Source organism: Ascaphus truei, chromosome 2 (genome assembly GCF_040206685.1).
Source record: "Ascaphus truei isolate aAscTru1 chromosome 2, aAscTru1.hap1, whole genome shotgun sequence".
Lineage (NCBI taxonomy): Eukaryota > Metazoa > Chordata > Amphibia > Anura > Ascaphidae > Ascaphus > Ascaphus truei.
The window spans coordinates 64,357,399-64,376,493 of NC_134484.1; the positions used below are offsets into that span (position 1 = coordinate 64,357,399).

The 19,095-nt window shown below is 42.5% G+C and overlaps 1 protein-coding gene across 2 annotated transcripts; it reads right to left on the minus strand.

Annotated features, from left to right (window-relative positions):
• Positions 1-1,380: 1,380 nt before the first annotated feature.
• Positions 1,381-16,604, minus strand: PABPC1 (poly(A) binding protein cytoplasmic 1). 2 transcript variants are annotated; one of them, XM_075582589.1, is made up of 16 exons: positions 16,120-16,604; positions 14,447-14,662; positions 10,439-10,632; positions 10,243-10,358; positions 9,396-9,535; positions 8,946-9,040; positions 7,596-7,733; positions 7,144-7,239; positions 6,432-6,701; positions 5,835-5,925; positions 5,319-5,429; positions 4,860-5,020; positions 4,294-4,378; positions 3,750-3,880; positions 2,449-2,552; positions 1,381-1,831 (listed from the first exon to the last, which is right to left on the minus strand). In XM_075582589.1, the coding sequence occupies exons 2-15, from the start codon at positions 14,637-14,639 to the stop codon at positions 2,460-2,462; spliced, it is 1,914 nt and encodes a 637-aa protein (XP_075438704.1). In that variant the 5' UTR covers positions 14,640-14,662; positions 16,120-16,604; the 3' UTR covers positions 1,381-1,831; positions 2,449-2,459. The 2 variants fall into 2 exon arrangements, with proteins under 2 accessions (XP_075438704.1, XP_075438703.1); XM_075582588.1 differs by having other exon boundaries at positions 2,453-2,552; positions 16,120-16,603.
• Between the last annotated feature and the right edge of the window lie 2,491 nt (positions 16,605-19,095).

A 19,095-nucleotide genomic window follows, 5' to 3' on the forward strand; every position in this document is an offset into this window, starting at 1 on the left:
TGTCTGTGTGTGTGTGTGTGTGTCTGTGTGTGTGTGTGTGTGTACACTCCATGCAGCTGAAATAAGAACTGACAGGCAGAAGCTGCAAAGGAAAGAGGGGGGTGAAACAGGGATGTGATTCTTGTTCCATGACAACTCATTTTTGTTTCATATATTCCTTAATTCTATTTTGTGAGAATGCCTAATTAATCACATTGATGGTCATTGTAAATATATCATACATGTGTAGTAGCCACATTTCCTGGGGCTTCCCCTGCCAACAGGGATTAACACAGCTGTTACCTTCCCCAGAGCTACACCATTACGATTTTTTTTGCCATGGTTCCAGGGAAGCTAAGTCTGACTACATCTGTAAGTACTACTTCAATTATACTTGGTTTTGGTTTAAGTGCAGTTTTGTGTGTGCATTCTGAATCCAGAGAACAGAGTTGCAAGCAGGAGGTCCAGAAGAGGACTTATAGGGGCAACAATGGGGCTACCACTGCATAGTAAATATGGTCCTATGCCTGCTTCAATCAGAACAGCCACCTGTGCTGAAGCAGGGATATCCTCAATACCTGGCCTGTTGGTGGCTCCTGAGGACTGGAGTTTGGCAAATGTATATTTATACAAGCAGTGGCAAAGGAAGCAAAAATTACATTCTGCATTATTTTATTTAAGGCCACAGGTTCACAAGGACATGGCCACTGAAGATCAAAATGAACCAAGTGATTACTTCAATTCTAGTTTAAACATTTGAAATCATCTAAGTTTTAACTATTCACCGCTCAACAGTAAATGTAAACTTTTTCTTCAACTCAGTAATAAGTCAGATTCGCGCACCGCTTCAGTCAGATCGCAAGAGAAAGTCTAAAAATGCTCATCTTACTGCAGGCAAATGTGCAGTCACTGCAGTTTCCCATGGCTGGAAAGGGGACTAATTACCCAAGCACATTTCACAAAATGTATTTATTTTTTAAACTGTTCTGCTTGCTGACCTCACACCATATAAATGGATGAAAATTGCAGACCAGGTTTATATTTAATCAAAATGGTTGAATCTATGACCATACATTTAAATTATATTTCAGTGTTTTACCTAGTATTTGAAAGGAGCCATAAATGAAAATAAATTTAGATATGACCGAGCGCCATTTTATAGGAAATTTAAAGCAAAGTGGAGTGGGCAGGGAGAAGCTCCTATGCATATTATTAAATGTCCCTTTTTACCGAGGGAGTATAGCAGAGTTGACATTGATGGCACTTTGAGGGGCAGCAACATTAAGACCCTGGCTTTAAACTACTGAAGCTTCTTCAGTTCAGTAAAATAATCTTCATCCAGATACCAACTAAGCCATTGAACTACATAGACATTACATTTGATACAGACTGGACACAATGCAGTGTTTAAGCAATTTTTATTAAAGCAAGAATTTTATAATCCAAATTATGTTTCTTTGCTCAGCTATCATTTCCCAGTGTCAACTATAACAGTGGTGAAATTCTGAGCTTTTCCACAGTAAAGAATTACAAAATCAAAGAAAGGAATGCTTTAACTTCTCGTACTGTGCTGAAAATGCCTTTCCCCCAGGTCTAAAAAAAACATTCGTTTTGGTTTTGTATTTTGCGATTTTTTTGTAAATATTTTTTTTTTATATATATATTATCAAGGACTAGCAATTGTTTGCCAGACCTGGCATTTGCTCTGTACGTAAGCTTTAACGTGTCCTTTCCTTTTTTATTTGATTTTATGTTTTGCCGTGTTTTTGCAATATTTAAGTTTTTCCATGTTTTGATAGTTTTGATAGTTTTCTCGGTGAAGTGAAGTCAGTTCAATTATGTTCCCATGTACCTAGAAAATAAACAGATTACATTACAATTGTTTTTCTAAAACGTAGAGATTTTTTTGCAATTTTAGCAATACATATTCAGGCAATCTAGGAATCAAACATCTTATGTAATATATACTAAATATTATTATGCCAAATCACAGAGCATGTTTCACTGGTGAACATTTCCAATTTAAGCGCAACATCAATTACATATGAACAGGTCTTTAACCACCCAAGACAAACTAAAGCTAAAGTTGAGACTTTTTACAACTGGCATGTAAATCAGCAAACTGTCTGAAGATTTAAATTATCACTAGAGAGATACTTCATAGAATAAAGATTATGAAGTTGTATTTCTGCTCTATTGCAGAATTAAACTGATAATTAAATTGTGCATTAGATCCTGATTTTTAATGTGCACACAAATGGTACTTGCTTTAAGTAATTGAAAAAGTGTAGATTTGTACAAAATAGTAAATCAAATATGTTGCTACCACACTTTGCTCACAGCATGGACTGTGCAAAAATTCAGCTCACCAACTAAATTATGTTAAAATGTAAAAAGTTTTTAAACAAGACAAGTCAAATGACCAGATATTGTAAAATAGGAAGCATGCACAGGAGGAAATCTACATACTTACGTGTATCTTAAACACTTGGGACACCAGTAGCATTGTTGACCACTTTTTGGGCAGCCTCCTTAGCCTGGTGAGCTTGCAATACAGCTACAGCTTCATCAACCTAATCAGATACACATGGTATTTTACACAGGAAACCAAACATGGATACTGTGACAGCAATGGTTTTTGGGGCTTTATTTTCTAGCTTTTACACATGCAGTCATGCCCAAAACAGCAACATAGGTACATGTTCAAATCAATGAGAATATAACTTATAATATGTTTCCTTAGTTAAACGTGAAAGAGATGCTTTAAAATGCAACACTTAACATTTACACGGCAATTGTACCATATTTGTGTGGTAATAAAATATCCAATGAAAGAATCACTAGTAACCCAACTAGTAATCTGTTGCATGGGCAAAAATGGACAGCAGCCATTTTGGGTGTTTACAAAAGCAGCAAATTATGAAAGCCATGAAGCCACAAATGCCTCTTAGACTCATGCATTACAATCTTATAGGAAGTCCGTAACGTTTAAGGCGTGGGATATGGTGATATGAAGAGCACTGGGCAGCGCTGACGCTCATGCAGGAGATTTTTCGTGTCCCTGCATGAGCGTCAGCGAGCGCGCTTGTGTGCCGGGTGGGAGCCGGGGCTAGGGCCCCACGTCACGGACTGCCATTGGCTTCTGGCAGTCACGTGACCGGCCCTGCGCTTCCCTCAGCTACAAAATGTAAACTTGCCAGTCTCCTGCATTTCCACACACCTCCGCACGCCTGCGGAAGCGCCGTCTAAAGCCGCGCTAATAGGGATGTTTCCCCTCAGCGCGGCTCAGCACGGTCTTTTTGACCATGTCCGAGGCCTAACTGTGGGTAGAAATTATAGCACTTTGTATGACAAACGTACAGTATAAACTGTCTATTCCTCTGTCCATATATTTAATATATATTTTATTTCACTGTGCATGCAATGTCTTGTATATAACGTATACCCTGTTAATTTATGCAACTGTATTTGTAACCATTATTTGTCTTAACTCTATGCCCAGGACATACTTGAAAACGAGAGGAAACACTTAATTACTTCCTGGTAAAACATTTTATAAATAAAAATAAATAAACCATTCTGCAAAGGAAAAAAATAAGACCACAGGATATATTTAATTTTTGAGCGCTTATTTCTGGTATCTGTACATACTAATATATATATTAAATCTATCAAAAATATACCAAATATAAATATACCAAATATAAACGTATATTAAATATAAATAAAAACCATGATTAAAGACCAGAAAAAGGCAGTTCAGTTCATACCTTGGAACGGAGAGACTCGGGTGACTCAAGCATGTGGAGAAGTTCAGAGTTGTCAATCTCAAGTAACATACCAGTAATTTTACCAGCCAGAGATGGGTGCATGGCCTGAATGAGTGGGAACAGACGCTCACCTAAAAAAACACAATACATTAAAGAACCACAGTATAGGGAAAAAATAAAACTGAGGTCAACCACGTTCAATTTCACTTTTTAATATGCCAGTTGCGCGCATGTGTGAGGGATTACCCAATGGACGCTTGCTTATGAGAACAGATCGTATTTAACCGAATACTGTGTCATGTGATTGGGGATTTTTTTGGTCGTTTGAGACAGATAATTGGTTAAGTCATAGAAAATGATGATTGTAATTTGAACGCCACAAGATGGAGATTATACAGACATGACATTCTTGACGCATGTTTCCAGGAATTAAAAAGTCACTTCAAGGAAACGTAACCACTATGCAAACTAAATATCAAACTATACTTCAAACATGTATGGCGTGTACACAGACATGCCCGAGACAAAGATCTTACATACATACCTAGCATTTGCTTTTGTTCCTGTGGAGGGGCGGAGGCCAACATAGAAGCCGTCAAGGGCTCCTGACCTTGCACATGGACAGCGGGCTGAAAGATAATTTACACAGTTTAAAAGCTTGGTCATTGAAGTCACATTATTATAACTTGTGTTCATTACAAACTATGATCAGAGTGTACACCAAATGTAACAAGGATTTTTGTTAAAGATGTCAAAGAAGCCCTGTATCTAGGACCACCACACTGCTTTAAAGGCAACAGTTTTTGTTGATTTGGGAAACACACAAGGGGGGGGGGGTTCTTCAGTAAACCGCGCTACTTCACATATTAGAATTGCTGTTAATGATTGCCAATGGACATTTTAATTTATTGACTAGCCAGTGTAGTCATCAACTCAGGCACTCATCAACTCAGGCACACCTGTGCTGAAGCAGGGATAGCCTGAAAACCTGACCTGTGGCAGCTATTTGGGACTGAGTTGGCCACCCCTGTCCTAGAGACGGCTAATGATGTGCCTTTAGACGTGACTTCATAAAAGGACAGCTATTTCCCTCAGTAAAACAATACGTACCTGCTGCATGGCAACTTGAGGCTGTGTATTAAGATGTTGCTGAGGATTGCGAACGCCAGCAGCATATTTATATTGAGGGACTGTCCGAACGGCGGAAGTAGCAGCAGCTGCAGCCGCAGCAGCAGTTGGCCGGGGACCCATAGTCTGTGTTGATGTATTAGCTGAAGAGATTAAAAAAAAGAAAAAAGAAGCACATTACGATGCTTGGCAGGATGAGGGTTAAAGCAGCACGTCAATGTGTAACAATCTTTATTCTACATTATTGGTAATGGAGGACATCTTCCCTACATTCTTGGTTCAGCAGTAGTGGTCAACATCTGACCATACCGATGTAAAGGCAAAAATAGACATTAGGAAATTACAACTATAACACCGCAGTCTGGCACCAGGAGACATCATTTGGTCACCCAAGAATAGGAACAGGTTAGAAGTGCCGCGTTAACAATGTTGAATACTTACCAACACGCTGAGTTGACATGACGCGCGGGACCTGAGAAGTTGGTCTCATTGCACCAAATGCTGGTGGCCTGGGAGCAGCAGGGCGGATGGCGCCTGGCATGTTCTGGAATGCTGTTTAAAAGTAATGGTGGATATCAGTGTTTTCAACTTGCAATTTGGGCATTTAGATAGTGTACATGCACACACAGGCCCCAAATGAACTTAATTCTCATGCAAAGAGGTTGCACCAATAGTATGGCATCGGTTAACATTACCAAAAATTCTCATTAAGGTTGACTTGTTGATGCTGTAACTCTGGTATAAATGGTTTAGATTAACACATTTGTACTTAAATTTAGTGCATGGTGTTAACTTATTAAAACAAGCAAATTCATCTGACCCATAGTTTCATGATTAAAGCTTAAAGCTGATTGTATATCATTCATTGTGTTCACTTTAAACAAAAAAAAAAGTGTAGATTTAATTCTGATAAATAAATATGAAACAAATTTCCATAGCAAATACAGCTAGACTTACGATGGGGTCTTGCACCTTGAGCAGTCCAGCGGGGACTTGGTCTAAGCTGGGCAAGTTGGCCAGCTGGGTAGTATGCAGCACGATTCTGAGCCTGCAAGATAGACCATTTATGCATTTGATTACACAACTAAATAAGAGTGCTGGGTCAAAGATGGTATAAAAGTACATCATTACTGCTAAATCTGCTAAACTTTGAAGAAGCCACATATGCAGATTTGCAGTAGGGCTCCCAAATTGTAGAAAATGCTAGTGAGCACCAACAATCAAAATTTGCCATCTAAATGCCTGTGCACGTTATCTAACCATTAAGGTGTAAACCAAATGAACCAAACAATGCTTTTTCTAGTAGGAGTGCAGTTGCCGTCTAGATTTGGTGTCACTTGTAACTGTATCCTAGGGAATCCTGAAAAAACAGATGTTCTAATTTAACAGGCTGAGTTACTGCAATGTTCCCCATCAAAATATAATTGACAAGTTCTTACTCGGTGATGCAGTTTTCTGCATGTCAAAATGAACAAAACATTTAATTGTGATACACCAAACTTTATGGTGTACAAATGCAAACAGGTTTCGAGTTGTAGAAAAAGGTAAACGTACCGGTGGGATTGCCGCCATGAAATAGCTGGATGGAGGTGGCTGGTAAGGGTTGATCACAGGATTGGGTACAGCACGAACACTTGCCATCCTTTGCATGTACTGGTTGGTGAGATGAGCTTGTCGCTCTTCCTTGCGTTGTGCCAGAGCAACATACAAGGGCTTGGTGGCCACAATTCTGCCATTCATTTCTGTGACTGCTTTGGTGGCTTCTTCAGGGGAGGAGAAGCATACGAAACCAAACCCTTTGCTGCGACCACCTTCCATCATTACCTACAAGTGGAAAGACATTTTCCATTCACATCATCAAGAAACAGAACTGCTTACAAGATGGCACGGATTTAGTGGAAATAAGTAAATCTGTCAGGTTCCATTGACTAATAAAATTGTGCAAGCAGAGTGGTTTTGTTTTCAGGAATTCTGCAGTGTATAGCTCTTAACCATCAGTAGCATAGAATGGTGGATGCTGTAGGTTAGGCTTTTAATCTACCAACAGGAGTGACAGATCATACTATAATACTGTATTATAAACTCCACTAATCTTCCGATGTCAAGAGACACGTGAAGCTTTGAAAATATGCATATAATTAAAGCAGCATAACTTCTGCTCTTGAATGCCACCTCGTAGCAACAAGTGGAAGTTAAAGCACTGCAAAAGATCAGCGCACCTAGAAAGAGTTTACACATAAGCCATATCAGAATTGTAGTATCTTACCTTGGCACTAGTGATGGTACCAAAAGGTGCAAATTCTTTCCGTAGTCGCTCATCATCAATACCATCGTCAAGATTCTTAACGTAAAGATTTACACCCTATAATAAAAACAAAATTAGGGATGTTTATAGTACAAGGACTGAATTTAAGGCTGGGTCCCCAGTGGCCGTGCACACGCTGTTGCACACAAAGTACAGCACTATGGGGCAGGCCCAAGTTGGAGCGCGTGTGCTCGGACAAAGCACGAGGACGTGACTGCTGGGAGGAAAGACAGGAATATTGACTGATTACCAATGGCAGTTTGTCATGACTTCATGGCTATGTCCCCCGTGTATCCCATTGCTACCTCTAGATCACAGCTCACTGGTGCACCCGCCACCTGGCGCTCTGACGAGCGCATGCCGTGACTGGGGCCGTAGCCAAAGACAATAAAAGGCTGATCGATATCACGTACCTGGTATCTAGTGATTCTGTCCTGCTTCATTTGTTCAAACTTTCGCTTAAGCTCAGTTTGTCTTTCCACCTTCTTCTGGGCTCGTCCTACATAAATAGCCTTTCCATTCATGTCCTTGCCATTCATGTCATCCACAGCCTTGACAAGGAAAAAAAAAAAAAAAAGTGAGGTAAAATTAGTCCTAATCCAACTTTATGCAAATAAACCAGGGACACCGGTGATGGATATGGCAAAGTTCACCTCTAAGCCTTGTTAGACCAAAGACCAAAATGCATTGTACAAATGCACAAGTGCAAACCATACTCCGATTTAGTGAGCATGTATAAAATTAGACTGCATCACATCTCCTTTGATTTATTTCCGTGCTGTAGAACAGAAGTAAAAAACACTTCAACCACATGAATGAAAACCTGGGGTATTAAAAGTACAAAGTGAAGACCCCAAAAAAAACGCACTGCACTATTTTTGCGTTGGGCAATAGTAACTTCATGCACACTGTATCTGATAAATGGCAACTCTACATGACCAGAACGTGTAATAAGTTCTCAAAGTGGGAAGTGTGTTTTGCTTTATGGGAAATACATCACATCTGTGCACAAGTACAAAGACTATTTCCAGTCGTTTGATTGGTGCTTTTTATGGTTCCGTTCTCAAAATACAATACGTCTTGAAAATTCCAGGTAATGCACTTTAATGCAGATTACCAATCTTGTTTTTGCCCATGTTTTCATTGGTTTTAAACAGACCGAGTCTACTTCTAATGCAACATCTGATGCTTTTCTGACACTGAACAGTTCTATTCCTGCCACTATTCGGCCTCGGGCATGGTACCTCAGACCACGCTGATCAGCGCTCCTTCTCTGCCTCGCCTGCTCAAACTGGAGCTTTTTTGTGTCCTGGCAGGCGATGCAGTGAGCGTGGTTTGGGGGTGGTGCGTAGGCGTGTCGGGAGGCGGGGCTAGTCCCTCGCTCCCATTGGATGTGAGCGGTCACGCCACCGCTTCCCTGAGCGGCAAATTTTAAATTTGCCTGTCTCCAAAATATCTGAGCCTCCGCACGCATGCGGAAGCGGCTGCAAAAGCCGCGCTGATGACAGATGCAGGGGGTAAGTGCATCTGCTCAGCGCGGCTCACTGTACTATGTCCCATGTCTTATGCTTCTGTGATCAGGTAATACACGTTCCTTTGATTGCATTTGTACATTCCTTACATAGTGTAAAAGTCACTAATCCAATTTTATCCTGAATACGGCTGCTTAAACCAGTATAAAAAAAATATATAAAAAAATCAAATAAAAAAAAAAAACACCATGAAGGGTAACATTAATTACTAAATGAGGTACACAAACTTACTTTTTGAGCATCTTCGTGTCTTTCAAAGCTGACAAAGCCAAAGCCTTTGGACTTTCCGCTGTCATCAGTCATAACCTTCACACTCAGTGCAGGGCCTGCAAACAAGGAGTTTTGTAAATATTGTAACCTGAAAACATTTGGACATACTGCTACAAGTCTCAATAAGGCACATTGTTGCATGTTTACCAGCAAATACTTTCAGGCTCAAGAGACTAAACAAAGGTTTACATATTTTTATGCAAAATACTGCATACATGCTTGCTCTATACAGATAAAAAATACAGGGTGTGTTGAGACTGTAGTAATGCAAGACTATGTAAAATTTACTCTCAGAGCATGGCTAAATCTCAATTAGTGGAGAGGGTAAGCTGCAGTTTCTCACCGATATGTTAAAAAAAATATCAATTTTGCCACTTTATGGCAAAGCATTAGACAAGAAACAAAAGTTACCATATCTTCCAAACATTTCTTTAAGCCTTTCATCATCCATGTCTTCTCCAAAATTTTTGATATAAACATTGGTGAATTCCTTTGCTCTAGCTCCAAGTTCAGCTTCACGTTCTTTGCGAGACTTAAACCGCCCAACAAACCTTTGGAAATGTTTGGAATTAGTTTCTAAATACCAAAGCATCAAGCACAAGTCTTAAATCAGTTATATGCATGCCTTCTCCATATATTGGGAAACTCCTTAGATTTTGGGACTTCACTGGAGAATAAGCATAAAGCTGGCAAAACAGAACGCGTAAAGGTATTTCTCATATTGTATGATGGGTCCAGATATTAAACTTTAAAAATGTGTAACGGTCCAAAGTTTAAGCAAAATTATTATAATTGTGATCATTCGTTCTATACCACCTTGTAAATGACACCCAGCAGTGTTTCTGGAAACAAACCAACACTTGCAGCTGTCGTGTAACTTCTGCTTTAAGGAAAGGAACGAATAAGGTATGTATGCAAAACAACGTTCAGCCAGCTGCTTGGTGCCATTTTAAGACAGGGCCGTTGCATTAGTGTTGTCATGTACCAGAGAGCCGTCCAGTGTTCCAAGCTTGAGCTGTACACAGCCACTTGTGGTGACAGCCATGGGAAGAGAAACATTTGCCAAAATGTCAACTTGCCCAAGTCTCTACACTCCAAGCTCAGCAACAGGGTAGTGAATGTGCTGCCAGGACTGCAAATTTATGGATATCTATTTTTTAATAGCAGGCTAGTTACATTACACCATTACATTTTAAACGGTTGAAGAAAGACTCATTTTATTGTGTAAGTTTGCTAATAAATAAAACTTGATACATACACTTTGCGGTCATTTAGGAGCATGCCATTCATTTTATCAATAGCTCTTTCTGCTGCCTCCTGTGTCTCGAAATGAACAAATCCATAGCCCTTTGATCCATTTTCATCACACACCACCTGCAATAGAGCAAACTGTCAGTGGCCACTTTCCTCAAAGCACTACTGGAACACTATGGCAGAAAAGGCAATTCACCTACCTTGCAAGACAGGATATTTCCAAATGCAGAAAATGTATCATACAGAGCTTTGTTATCAATGGACTTGTCCAGGTTTTTGATGAAAATGTTACCAACGCCGCTCTTACGCAGAGATGGATCACGTTGAGACCACATGATGCGCACAGGCTTGCCCTTTATGACGTCAAAGTTCATTGTATCTAAAGCACGTTCAGCTAAAAAAAACAAATTAGGAGATATATTACATACATTGAAAATATAATATGAATTTATTAAATCAATCTGTAGTGAAAATACAGGACACATTTTAGATCCTGCAGCAGATTGTTATACAATAGGAAATAACCTGCAGCACAGGAAGTGTACTTTTGATATATAATAAATGAATTTTGAACTATTACAATCAATCCTTTGGTGGCCAAGTCCCTAGCAGATACATTTACTGGCTTGTGGTAACATACATGATGGCAGCACTATTTCAAACTGGTTCTCAGACTTCCAATAGCAAATCCTGCCTTCTACCACTTTCGCTCTTTTCCATGTCACAGGATCACCAAAGTAGCTATTCCATAAACAGTTTGTCCCCCTAACAGAACAAAAACTCCATGATTGCAGGTGAGAGCTGTGGTTGCAATGTACCCTAAAAATGAGCAAAACATCAATAACATTGTGGTTGGAGCCCCAACAGCATGTAATCTTCATAGAGCTAAAGAAGTAGTTCCCTCTTAATACAAAAGTGCAGGCAGTGACGCCTTTATAAAGATTTTAAGATTAAGTTAAGATTTTAAAAATTAACCATGTGAATTTCAGCTCCAATGACCCCCTGCTTCAAGATACTTACCTCCAGAGGGGGTGACGGCATCACCATGTTTAAATGCCCCTCGTCACATGGCCCAATAGGAAGCCACAAGTGATCACTGCTTCCTATTGGCACGCAAGACATGACAATTAAGCCGCCATTACGTTAGCCCCAACAAGACACATTGGAGCCATCTGCAGATAACAGCAGCACCTACAGAGGTAAGCACCAAGTCCCTGGAGCTGAAATTAACAGTCCAGCTGCTGAGACCTCCTGCTTCAACTGTATATCTGAAAGTAGAGCAGACATAGCACTACAAAAGCAGCTGAGTAATGATTTCACCTATTTGCAGCCTCTAATATTCAAGCTACATAATGCCTGAAATAGAATAGTGTTCCACTAAGTAAGCAAAAACTACAATTCTATTTCCATTTAGGTGAAATATCAGACCAAAGATAACTGCAGCCCAAAGCATGATATGGCTGAGGCATATTTAACCAATACATTTAAAACATAAAAAATTACTTTTACTAGTTCCTATTTACCCTAAAGCAGCATTCCCAGCAAATGTCAATATGTATTTCTTTACATAATTCGAACCACTGGGATCCTCCTGAATTTAACTGCATTCATTTAGCTCTAGGGGTCTCCGTTATTGGAGGCCCTTACGGTTTTAACTAACTGGATATGAGTGCAAGTAGTGTTACTTCATGGACATTTAAATGATCAACCAATAGGAAGCAGCAAAGTCATCTCCCTGATGACGGAGCAGCTTCCTTTTGGAACTGGAAGTTTGGGGGACCATTTTGTTTTGCCTAAAGCAAAATAAAACACTGGCATCTAAAACAGTATGGATCGAGATGGAGGGCTCCCTGAGCCTCGATAAGTGTTTTACTTAGCTCCAGAGAACAATCGGTTCAAACCCTGTTAAATACATGCATATGGGTAGGCGCAATTGCTGCTTTAATAATCATCAATTTGGGGACATTTGGATTCATAAGGTAATCCAAGCAATATGTAAAGTTATAAGAGATTTATGCAGTATAGGACTCCAAAACCTTCCAGTACTAAGTGCTTAACAAATGCTCCATTTTTAATGAGCTGAGTGCTAGTGTCCTTCACAATCACAATACAATAGTTAAACAAAACAAAGCTCTGAAACTGCAGCCTTTTTACACAGGATTACACAATACAAGCTAGCAATGTGTGAGCTGCTGGGTGCCATTCTCATGTGCTACAGACTCCACCCATTGATTGAACAAATAAAGCAAGCTTATGCTGATGCGGCTTAAGCATTTAACAAATGAGTCACCACTTCCAACTTCGTTTACAGAAACGCATTTTCCTTCGATCAGGGACTTAAAAACTCCCAACACATGGCTCTAAGTTACCAACGCCAGACAGGAATTTTGTTACCTTATTACAAGTCCCATCAAGGTAAATAGGTTTATTTTCACAAAGGTGATGCAGAGTCAGTGGGCATTTAAGACACCAAACAGACCGAAAGGTTATACTGAATGACAGATTTGAAAGTGACTACAATAAAATAAACTTTTTTTTAATGCAGCAGATTAAAGACTGCCACTATTTCAAATTTTAAAAAGTTGGAACAAGGTATATAAGTGTCCTGTGTTTTCAGCTATCCTTTTCAGAAGAACAATGTTGCAACATGTAGCAATAATAGAATGTTCTTGTATAGCGCTGCTATTTTATATGTAGCGCTTTACAGACATTTTGCAGGCACAGGACCCTGGCCCGTAGAGTTTACAATATGTTTTTGGTGCCCGAGGTGAATTGCCCATGCTCACAAGGAGCCGACACCAGGAATTGAACCCATTTCAAACTCAGTGCCAGTCAGTGTCTTTACTCACTGAGCCGCTCCTTCAGTCCACTGACTGACTTCAGACTACTGAAAAATGGGTTGAGTGAGCACAAGTTCATTGTACATAAACTCCTCATGCTTGCAACAAGCCAACACGTTAGCAGTTACAATCATTTAAAGCACACTGGTTAGAGAAACATACATATTTAAAGAAACAATCCACCATAACTACACTGCCTTTTTACGTCTTAGGTGGGAATCCTCTGGAACTGAACAGAACAATTTTCAACTCCGAGGACCCCATGATTCCAGAGATACATGCTGGTAAATGTACCACTTTTTAAAATGTGGACATAAATGGCAGTCTATCAGGAAGAAGCAACAAGCGATTGCCCGAAATGCGGCAGCCATTTATTTCCTGTGGAGGGAATAGGGGGTCTACGGAGCTAAACTATGGGACAGCCTGGTTCCAATGTCAACCTGGCCAAAATATTACAATTGACACCTGTCCATCTTAAGATTGCACTGAGCAGGCATAAGAGAAATGGTTTGGAGAAAAAAAAAACGGACTACAGAATAAGTGCCCAGGTACAATTAAAAAAAAATGTGTACTTTGACTCTGGAAGTCAAAATTGCCTCGGGTGCACGCCCCACACCAAGGCGCAACCAGTATGTCCAACAACTGCCTCTAGAGGAGAAAAGAGTGGTGCTCCAGAGGTCTTATTTCAAAAGTAGGAAAATATTTAGACAATATCGACATTTCATTCCATAACTTGGATCTTTATAAAGATCAAAAACATCGATTTTTTTCTAAATAAATATTTTGTTTCTTTTGAAATAAGACCTCTGGAGTCTAGAGGGAGAATGGTTGGACAGATAAGAGTCCAGGCCAGAAAAAAAGCAGTTTGTCAACTATCATTTTCTCCAACTGCAGGACTGCAAGTTTACAGCCAAGGAAGAAAGGGAAATATACTTTAGATTGGCAGAACCCCTTTAGACTCCCAAACACTGAAAAGTTTACAATACCTAAACACTAATCTATGGAAGCCTGAAAAAACAAACAATGCCAAACTTACTCACTGCAAACTAGACCAGGGGAGCGCAAAATGGGGGTTAGATTTTCATGGGGGCGCGCGCATGGTGGTTAGAGCCCCGCGCTCTTCCCCAGGGTATTTAAATGAAATGCAGGGGGATCGCCTGAGGCCTCTAACTTCCCTTACCTTGTGTCCGGCAACGCGACCCCATGGCATCATGACGCCAAAGATAAGGTAAGGAGCGCGAGTCGGGGGGAGTGCAGACATGGGGCACAGGGGGAAATGTTTGCGCACCCCTGTAACTAGACCACAGGGGCTTCCAGAGATCAAGCATATGGAAAGAGTAAGACATCAAAATATCAGGGAGTTCTTACCATCGGCCGGCTGCTGGAAGTTAACATAGGCATAGCCAAGGGAGCGGCGTGTAATCATGTCCCTGCAAACTCTGATGGATAAGATAGGACCAGCAGGGCTGAACTTCTCATACAGCATGGCCTCTGTTACATCTGGGTGCAGATCTCCCACATACAGTGAAGCCATAGGGTAGCTGGGAGCACTAGGATTCATCTTTTCTTGGGTTTCAAGTTTCACTGAAAGGAGGAAGAAAACGGTTAAGACGGTAAGAATGTACATGTGAATATGAAGTGTTCACAACCAAGTCACATTAGGAAGCCAATCCTCCCTTAACCAAGTACTGCCAAGCATGAAGAAAAACAACATCTTAAAACCCAATTGTACCAAACCCTTAGAGCAACTTTCAACTGCAAACATAACCATGTTAAGCATATGAATGATAATTTCTGAGTAAGCACACTGAGAATCACGTTTCAATCAAAGTACTGGGCACGGATCAGGCGTGTGACCGCATGGAGGAGGTAATATACAGTACGACACAGATCGTCAAGTTAAGGGGAAGGTTGGGGGTGGCGGTCTGATCCCTAGCAGCAAGAGCACCTACCCTTGCACCAGCAGGAAGGGCGGAAATATCACCCCGGTGTATGGGCCACGAGGCCAAGAACACGTGAGACCTGCCTGCTGCAGCACCGAGCACATAATACCTCACTTAGCCACCATGCACACATCCGGTGGGGGTGGGGGGGTCAGTTAGCGCCACCTTTGCCCAGATCCCCCCGTACTGGTGTGTGGGGCCTGTTTGCCGTGTCCTCGCCATGCGGCCCATCGGACCCTCCGATACTCTCCCCAGGATAGGGATCCCAAATATACCGTGCACCACTCGGAGCCCACCACAGCCAGACCCCACACGGAGGATTTATAGGCCTCTGTGCGTGCGCCATAACCGTGGAGAGAAAAGCCAAGGCCCGCCTCTCCCCCCGGAGCCCGAGAGAGGCCTCCATGCCGGGGCCCAGGGGCTGGCCCCAGTTACCGCACCGCATGTCAAGCACTACCCGCCACACCGCGCGCCCCATCCCCACCCCGCCGGCATCCTCTACATCAGCGAATCCCCCCCCCCCAAAAAAAACCGTACTGTTCCCACTGCGCCTTCTCTCACCGGCCGCCTATACCACCCGCTGCCGGATCCGCTATACCCCCCGGTCTCTCCCACCCCCCTCGGCCTGCTCCTCCATACCCCCGGCTCTCTCCCACCCCCCTCGGCCTGCACCCCTATACCCCCGGCTCTCTCCCACCCCCCTCGGCCTGCACCCCTATACCCCCGGCTCTCTCCCACCCCCCTCGGCCTGCACCCATATACCCCCGGCCTGCTCTATATCTCCGGCTCTCTCCCACCCCCCTCGGCCTGCACCCCTATACCCCCGGCTCTCTCCCACCCCCCTCGGCCTGCACCCCTATACCCCCGGCTCTCCCACCCCCCTCGGCCTGCTCCTCTATATCTCCGGCTCTCTCCCACCCCCCTCGGCCTGCTCCTCTATATCTCCGGCTCTCTCCCACCCCCCTCGGCCTGCTCCTCCATATCCCCGGATCTCTCCTCGGCCTGCTCCTCCATATCCCCGGATCTCTCCTCGGCCTGCTCCTCCATATCCCCGGATCCCATCCCATCGGCCTGCTCCCCCGCGGGGTGGCTGCTCACCGGGCTCGGGGGTGACGGTTGGGCCGCGGTCTTGTTGATGCTGCCGGGGGGCTCCGTCTCACCGTCGGCTTCCTAACGAGACTCTCCTCGGGACTCGGGGCTGCTGAGCTTCACTTCACCGCTTTCCTGTTTTTTTTTTTTTTCAACGTGTTTTCTTTTTTCTTTTTTTTTTAATTTGTATTTTTCAATAATTCGGGATGTTTTTCGTCTTTTTTTCCCCGTTGGTTTGTTATTTTCCGTAAGATCGTTAAAACCAGATGTGAGCGAGGAAGGAAAAAAAAAAAAAGTAAAAATAAAATATGGAAGTTAGAGTTGGGGGAGGAATTTTTCTGGGAGGTTTTTTTTTCAGAGGATTTTTGTAATTTTTTTTTTTTTTTATATTTTTTTTAATAATAAGAAATGTGTGCCGAGGCCAGGCTCCGGAGCACACACTCACACACAGCACTAACAGCTGGGGTAGAGGGGAAGAGGCCCCTGCTGCCGCGACGCGCTATTTATACGGGCGCCGCCACGCACGGCGCGCCGTGACGTCACCCGGCGTGCGCTGACGCCAAGGCGAGACTTTATACCCGCCCTTCTTGCGAGAGCTAATAGGAGGAGGGAGGTTTGGGAGAAAAAGGGGAGGGGGCGGAGCTTGGCGCGAGAACGGAAAGAGCTAGATTGAGTCAGTGTGAAGTAGACGGAAGAGGGGAGGTGTTGGGTGGAATGGAGCCGCCATTTTGGAGTGGAGACGTCATGAGGAATATGAAGGGGGCGGGGTCATTGACACCTTGTATAGCTTGTGCTGTGCATGACACCAGGGGGGCATAGAGGGATTAAACCTGCTTATTGTATTGTTGTTTGTGTGTTGTCAACCGTTTGATTATGGTACAGGGAACGTGAACATGTTTTTTTATGTCTTTTGGGGAGGGGTGACGGGGTTAATATAGAATTTCCTATAACGCTTTTCTCCCAGTGGGACTCACAGCGCTTCACAATTACAGTACAGTGCGTGGTGAGCAGAACATAGGAATTTGTACAGTCACAGTCCCTGCCCCGTAGAGCTTACAATTTTTGTTTTTGGTGCTGAGGCACAGGGAGATAAAGTGACCTATACAAGGTCACAAAGGAGCTGACACGGGAATTGAACCAGGTTCCCCTGCTTCAAACTCAGTGTCATTATTTACAGAATTTGTGATATATAACTTTTTTAAATATATATAACATTTTATTTATTTTTTACTTTCTATTTAAGTTTTGTGGAGAGTATACATGAATACTCAATTGTGTACATACCTTAAAGCAGCAATACTACATTTACCCCCCCCCCCACCTTTTTTTTTTTCCCTTTCTTAATATGTATGCATGTGAATATGTATAATTCTACATTCGTACCTAAACTGGCCAATGTTTGATGCTCCAGTTATAAATCTGTAAAAAGCCTGATTGTGTGCCTAACGAAATGGCTGCTTCAGTCAGTGTTAGGCGTGCCTATAGTGACGGCGACATGGCGGGTGACGTCACCCGTCACCACCTGCGAAAGTTATGTTTCGCCGGGCGGCGGGGTCGCGGGATTCCGGCAATTTGATTTGTTCAAGGGCCATCACGTGACGCGACAGCCATTGAAAAATCAAATTTTGCCGGCTTATAGTTTCCGCGACGTCGCTTTGTCGCCGTCGCGCACACTATAAACCTATTAGCCCACACTGATAAACCTGAAATCGCACAACCATTCCTTGCTAGACTGGATTCTCTCCTCAAACCCCAGCAGAATCCAATCCTCTGGCATCCTTCCTGACATTTTCAGTGACCATGCAATAGTGTATTGTGTATGGAATATTAAACCGCCCCAATCAAGCCCTAAAGTTCTCCTTACTAGAACATTTAAAAACTTTAACCCACAACAGTTTCTGGATGACCTTACCAACTGCCCATGGCACAGAATCGATGTAATTCCCGACCCTGATTCTGCACTCGACTATTTCCAATCCGAGTTCTTAAAACTCTGCGATACCCATGCTCCACTACGCAAAATAAGGGTACGAGGGGCCCACCTTCCATGGGTTACAACTGACCTTATTGCACTCTACCAGCTCAGGGATACCTTGTGGAAAAGCTACAAAGTAACTGGCACTACCAAGGATCTCAATCACTACAGATGCATGCGGAACATGTGCACAAGGCAAACAAGGCATGCAAAAGCACAATATTACTCTGACAATCTCCACCAAAATACAACAAACCCAGCTAACTTCTGGAAGGTTATCAACAATATATTCCAGCCTCCTAACCATCAACAACCAAGTAATATCACTAAGGGGGATATTACTCTGACAAACCCCACTGACATTGCAAATGCATTCAATGATTACTTTGTGGGGTGTGCCACTAACTTATTAGCAAAACGCAGCCCAAACCACAAACCTGAATCTCATCCTGGGAGTACCCCTATAGTCCCACCCCCTCCCAACACTGCCCACAATTTTCAATTTGGCCTAGTATCTGAAGAGGAGATTATACAAGCGCTCCACAAACTAAAACTAAGCAGCCAATGTGGACCTGATTTACTACAATCTAGGTTCCTACGACTTGGTGCCCCAGCCATTGCCAAACCAATTGCGTCCATAGTCAACTCTATCCTGTCTGTAGGCCATATCCCTAAGACCTGGAAAACTGCCAGAGTTGTCCCAATCTTCAAAAGTGGGGACAAAAACACTGTCTCAAACTACAGGCCAATCTCACTTCTCCCAATTCTATCCAAAGTCATGGAAAAATGTGTCCACTCCCAATTAAGCGATTTCTATACCAAGACAAATTTCCATAGCCAATTCCAATCTGGGGTTCGTCCCAAACACTCCACCGTAACTACCCTGCTAAAAGTTTGCAATGAAATCCAGTGTGGAATGGAACGGGGACAACTCACTGGTGCAGTATTCCTAGATTTTGCAAAGGCTTTTGACACAGTTGATCATGCTATCCTGCTTAACAAACTCCAGA

Excerpts from the sequence above, each read along its gene's own strand:
- PABPC1 (XM_075582589.1), bottom strand. The coding sequence starts at position 14,639 with ATGAATCCTAGTGCTCCCAGCTACCCTATGGCTTCACTGTATGTGGGA. Across the intron at positions 7,734-8,945 it reads GACACGAAGATGCTCAAAAA|GCTGTGGATGACATGAATGG; the intron begins GTAAGTTTGTGT and ends TTCCTTGTCAAG. Across the intron at positions 5,926-6,431 it reads TCATGGCGGCAATCCCACCG|GCTCAGAATCGTGCTGCATA; the intron begins GTACGTTTACCT and ends TCTATCTTGCAG.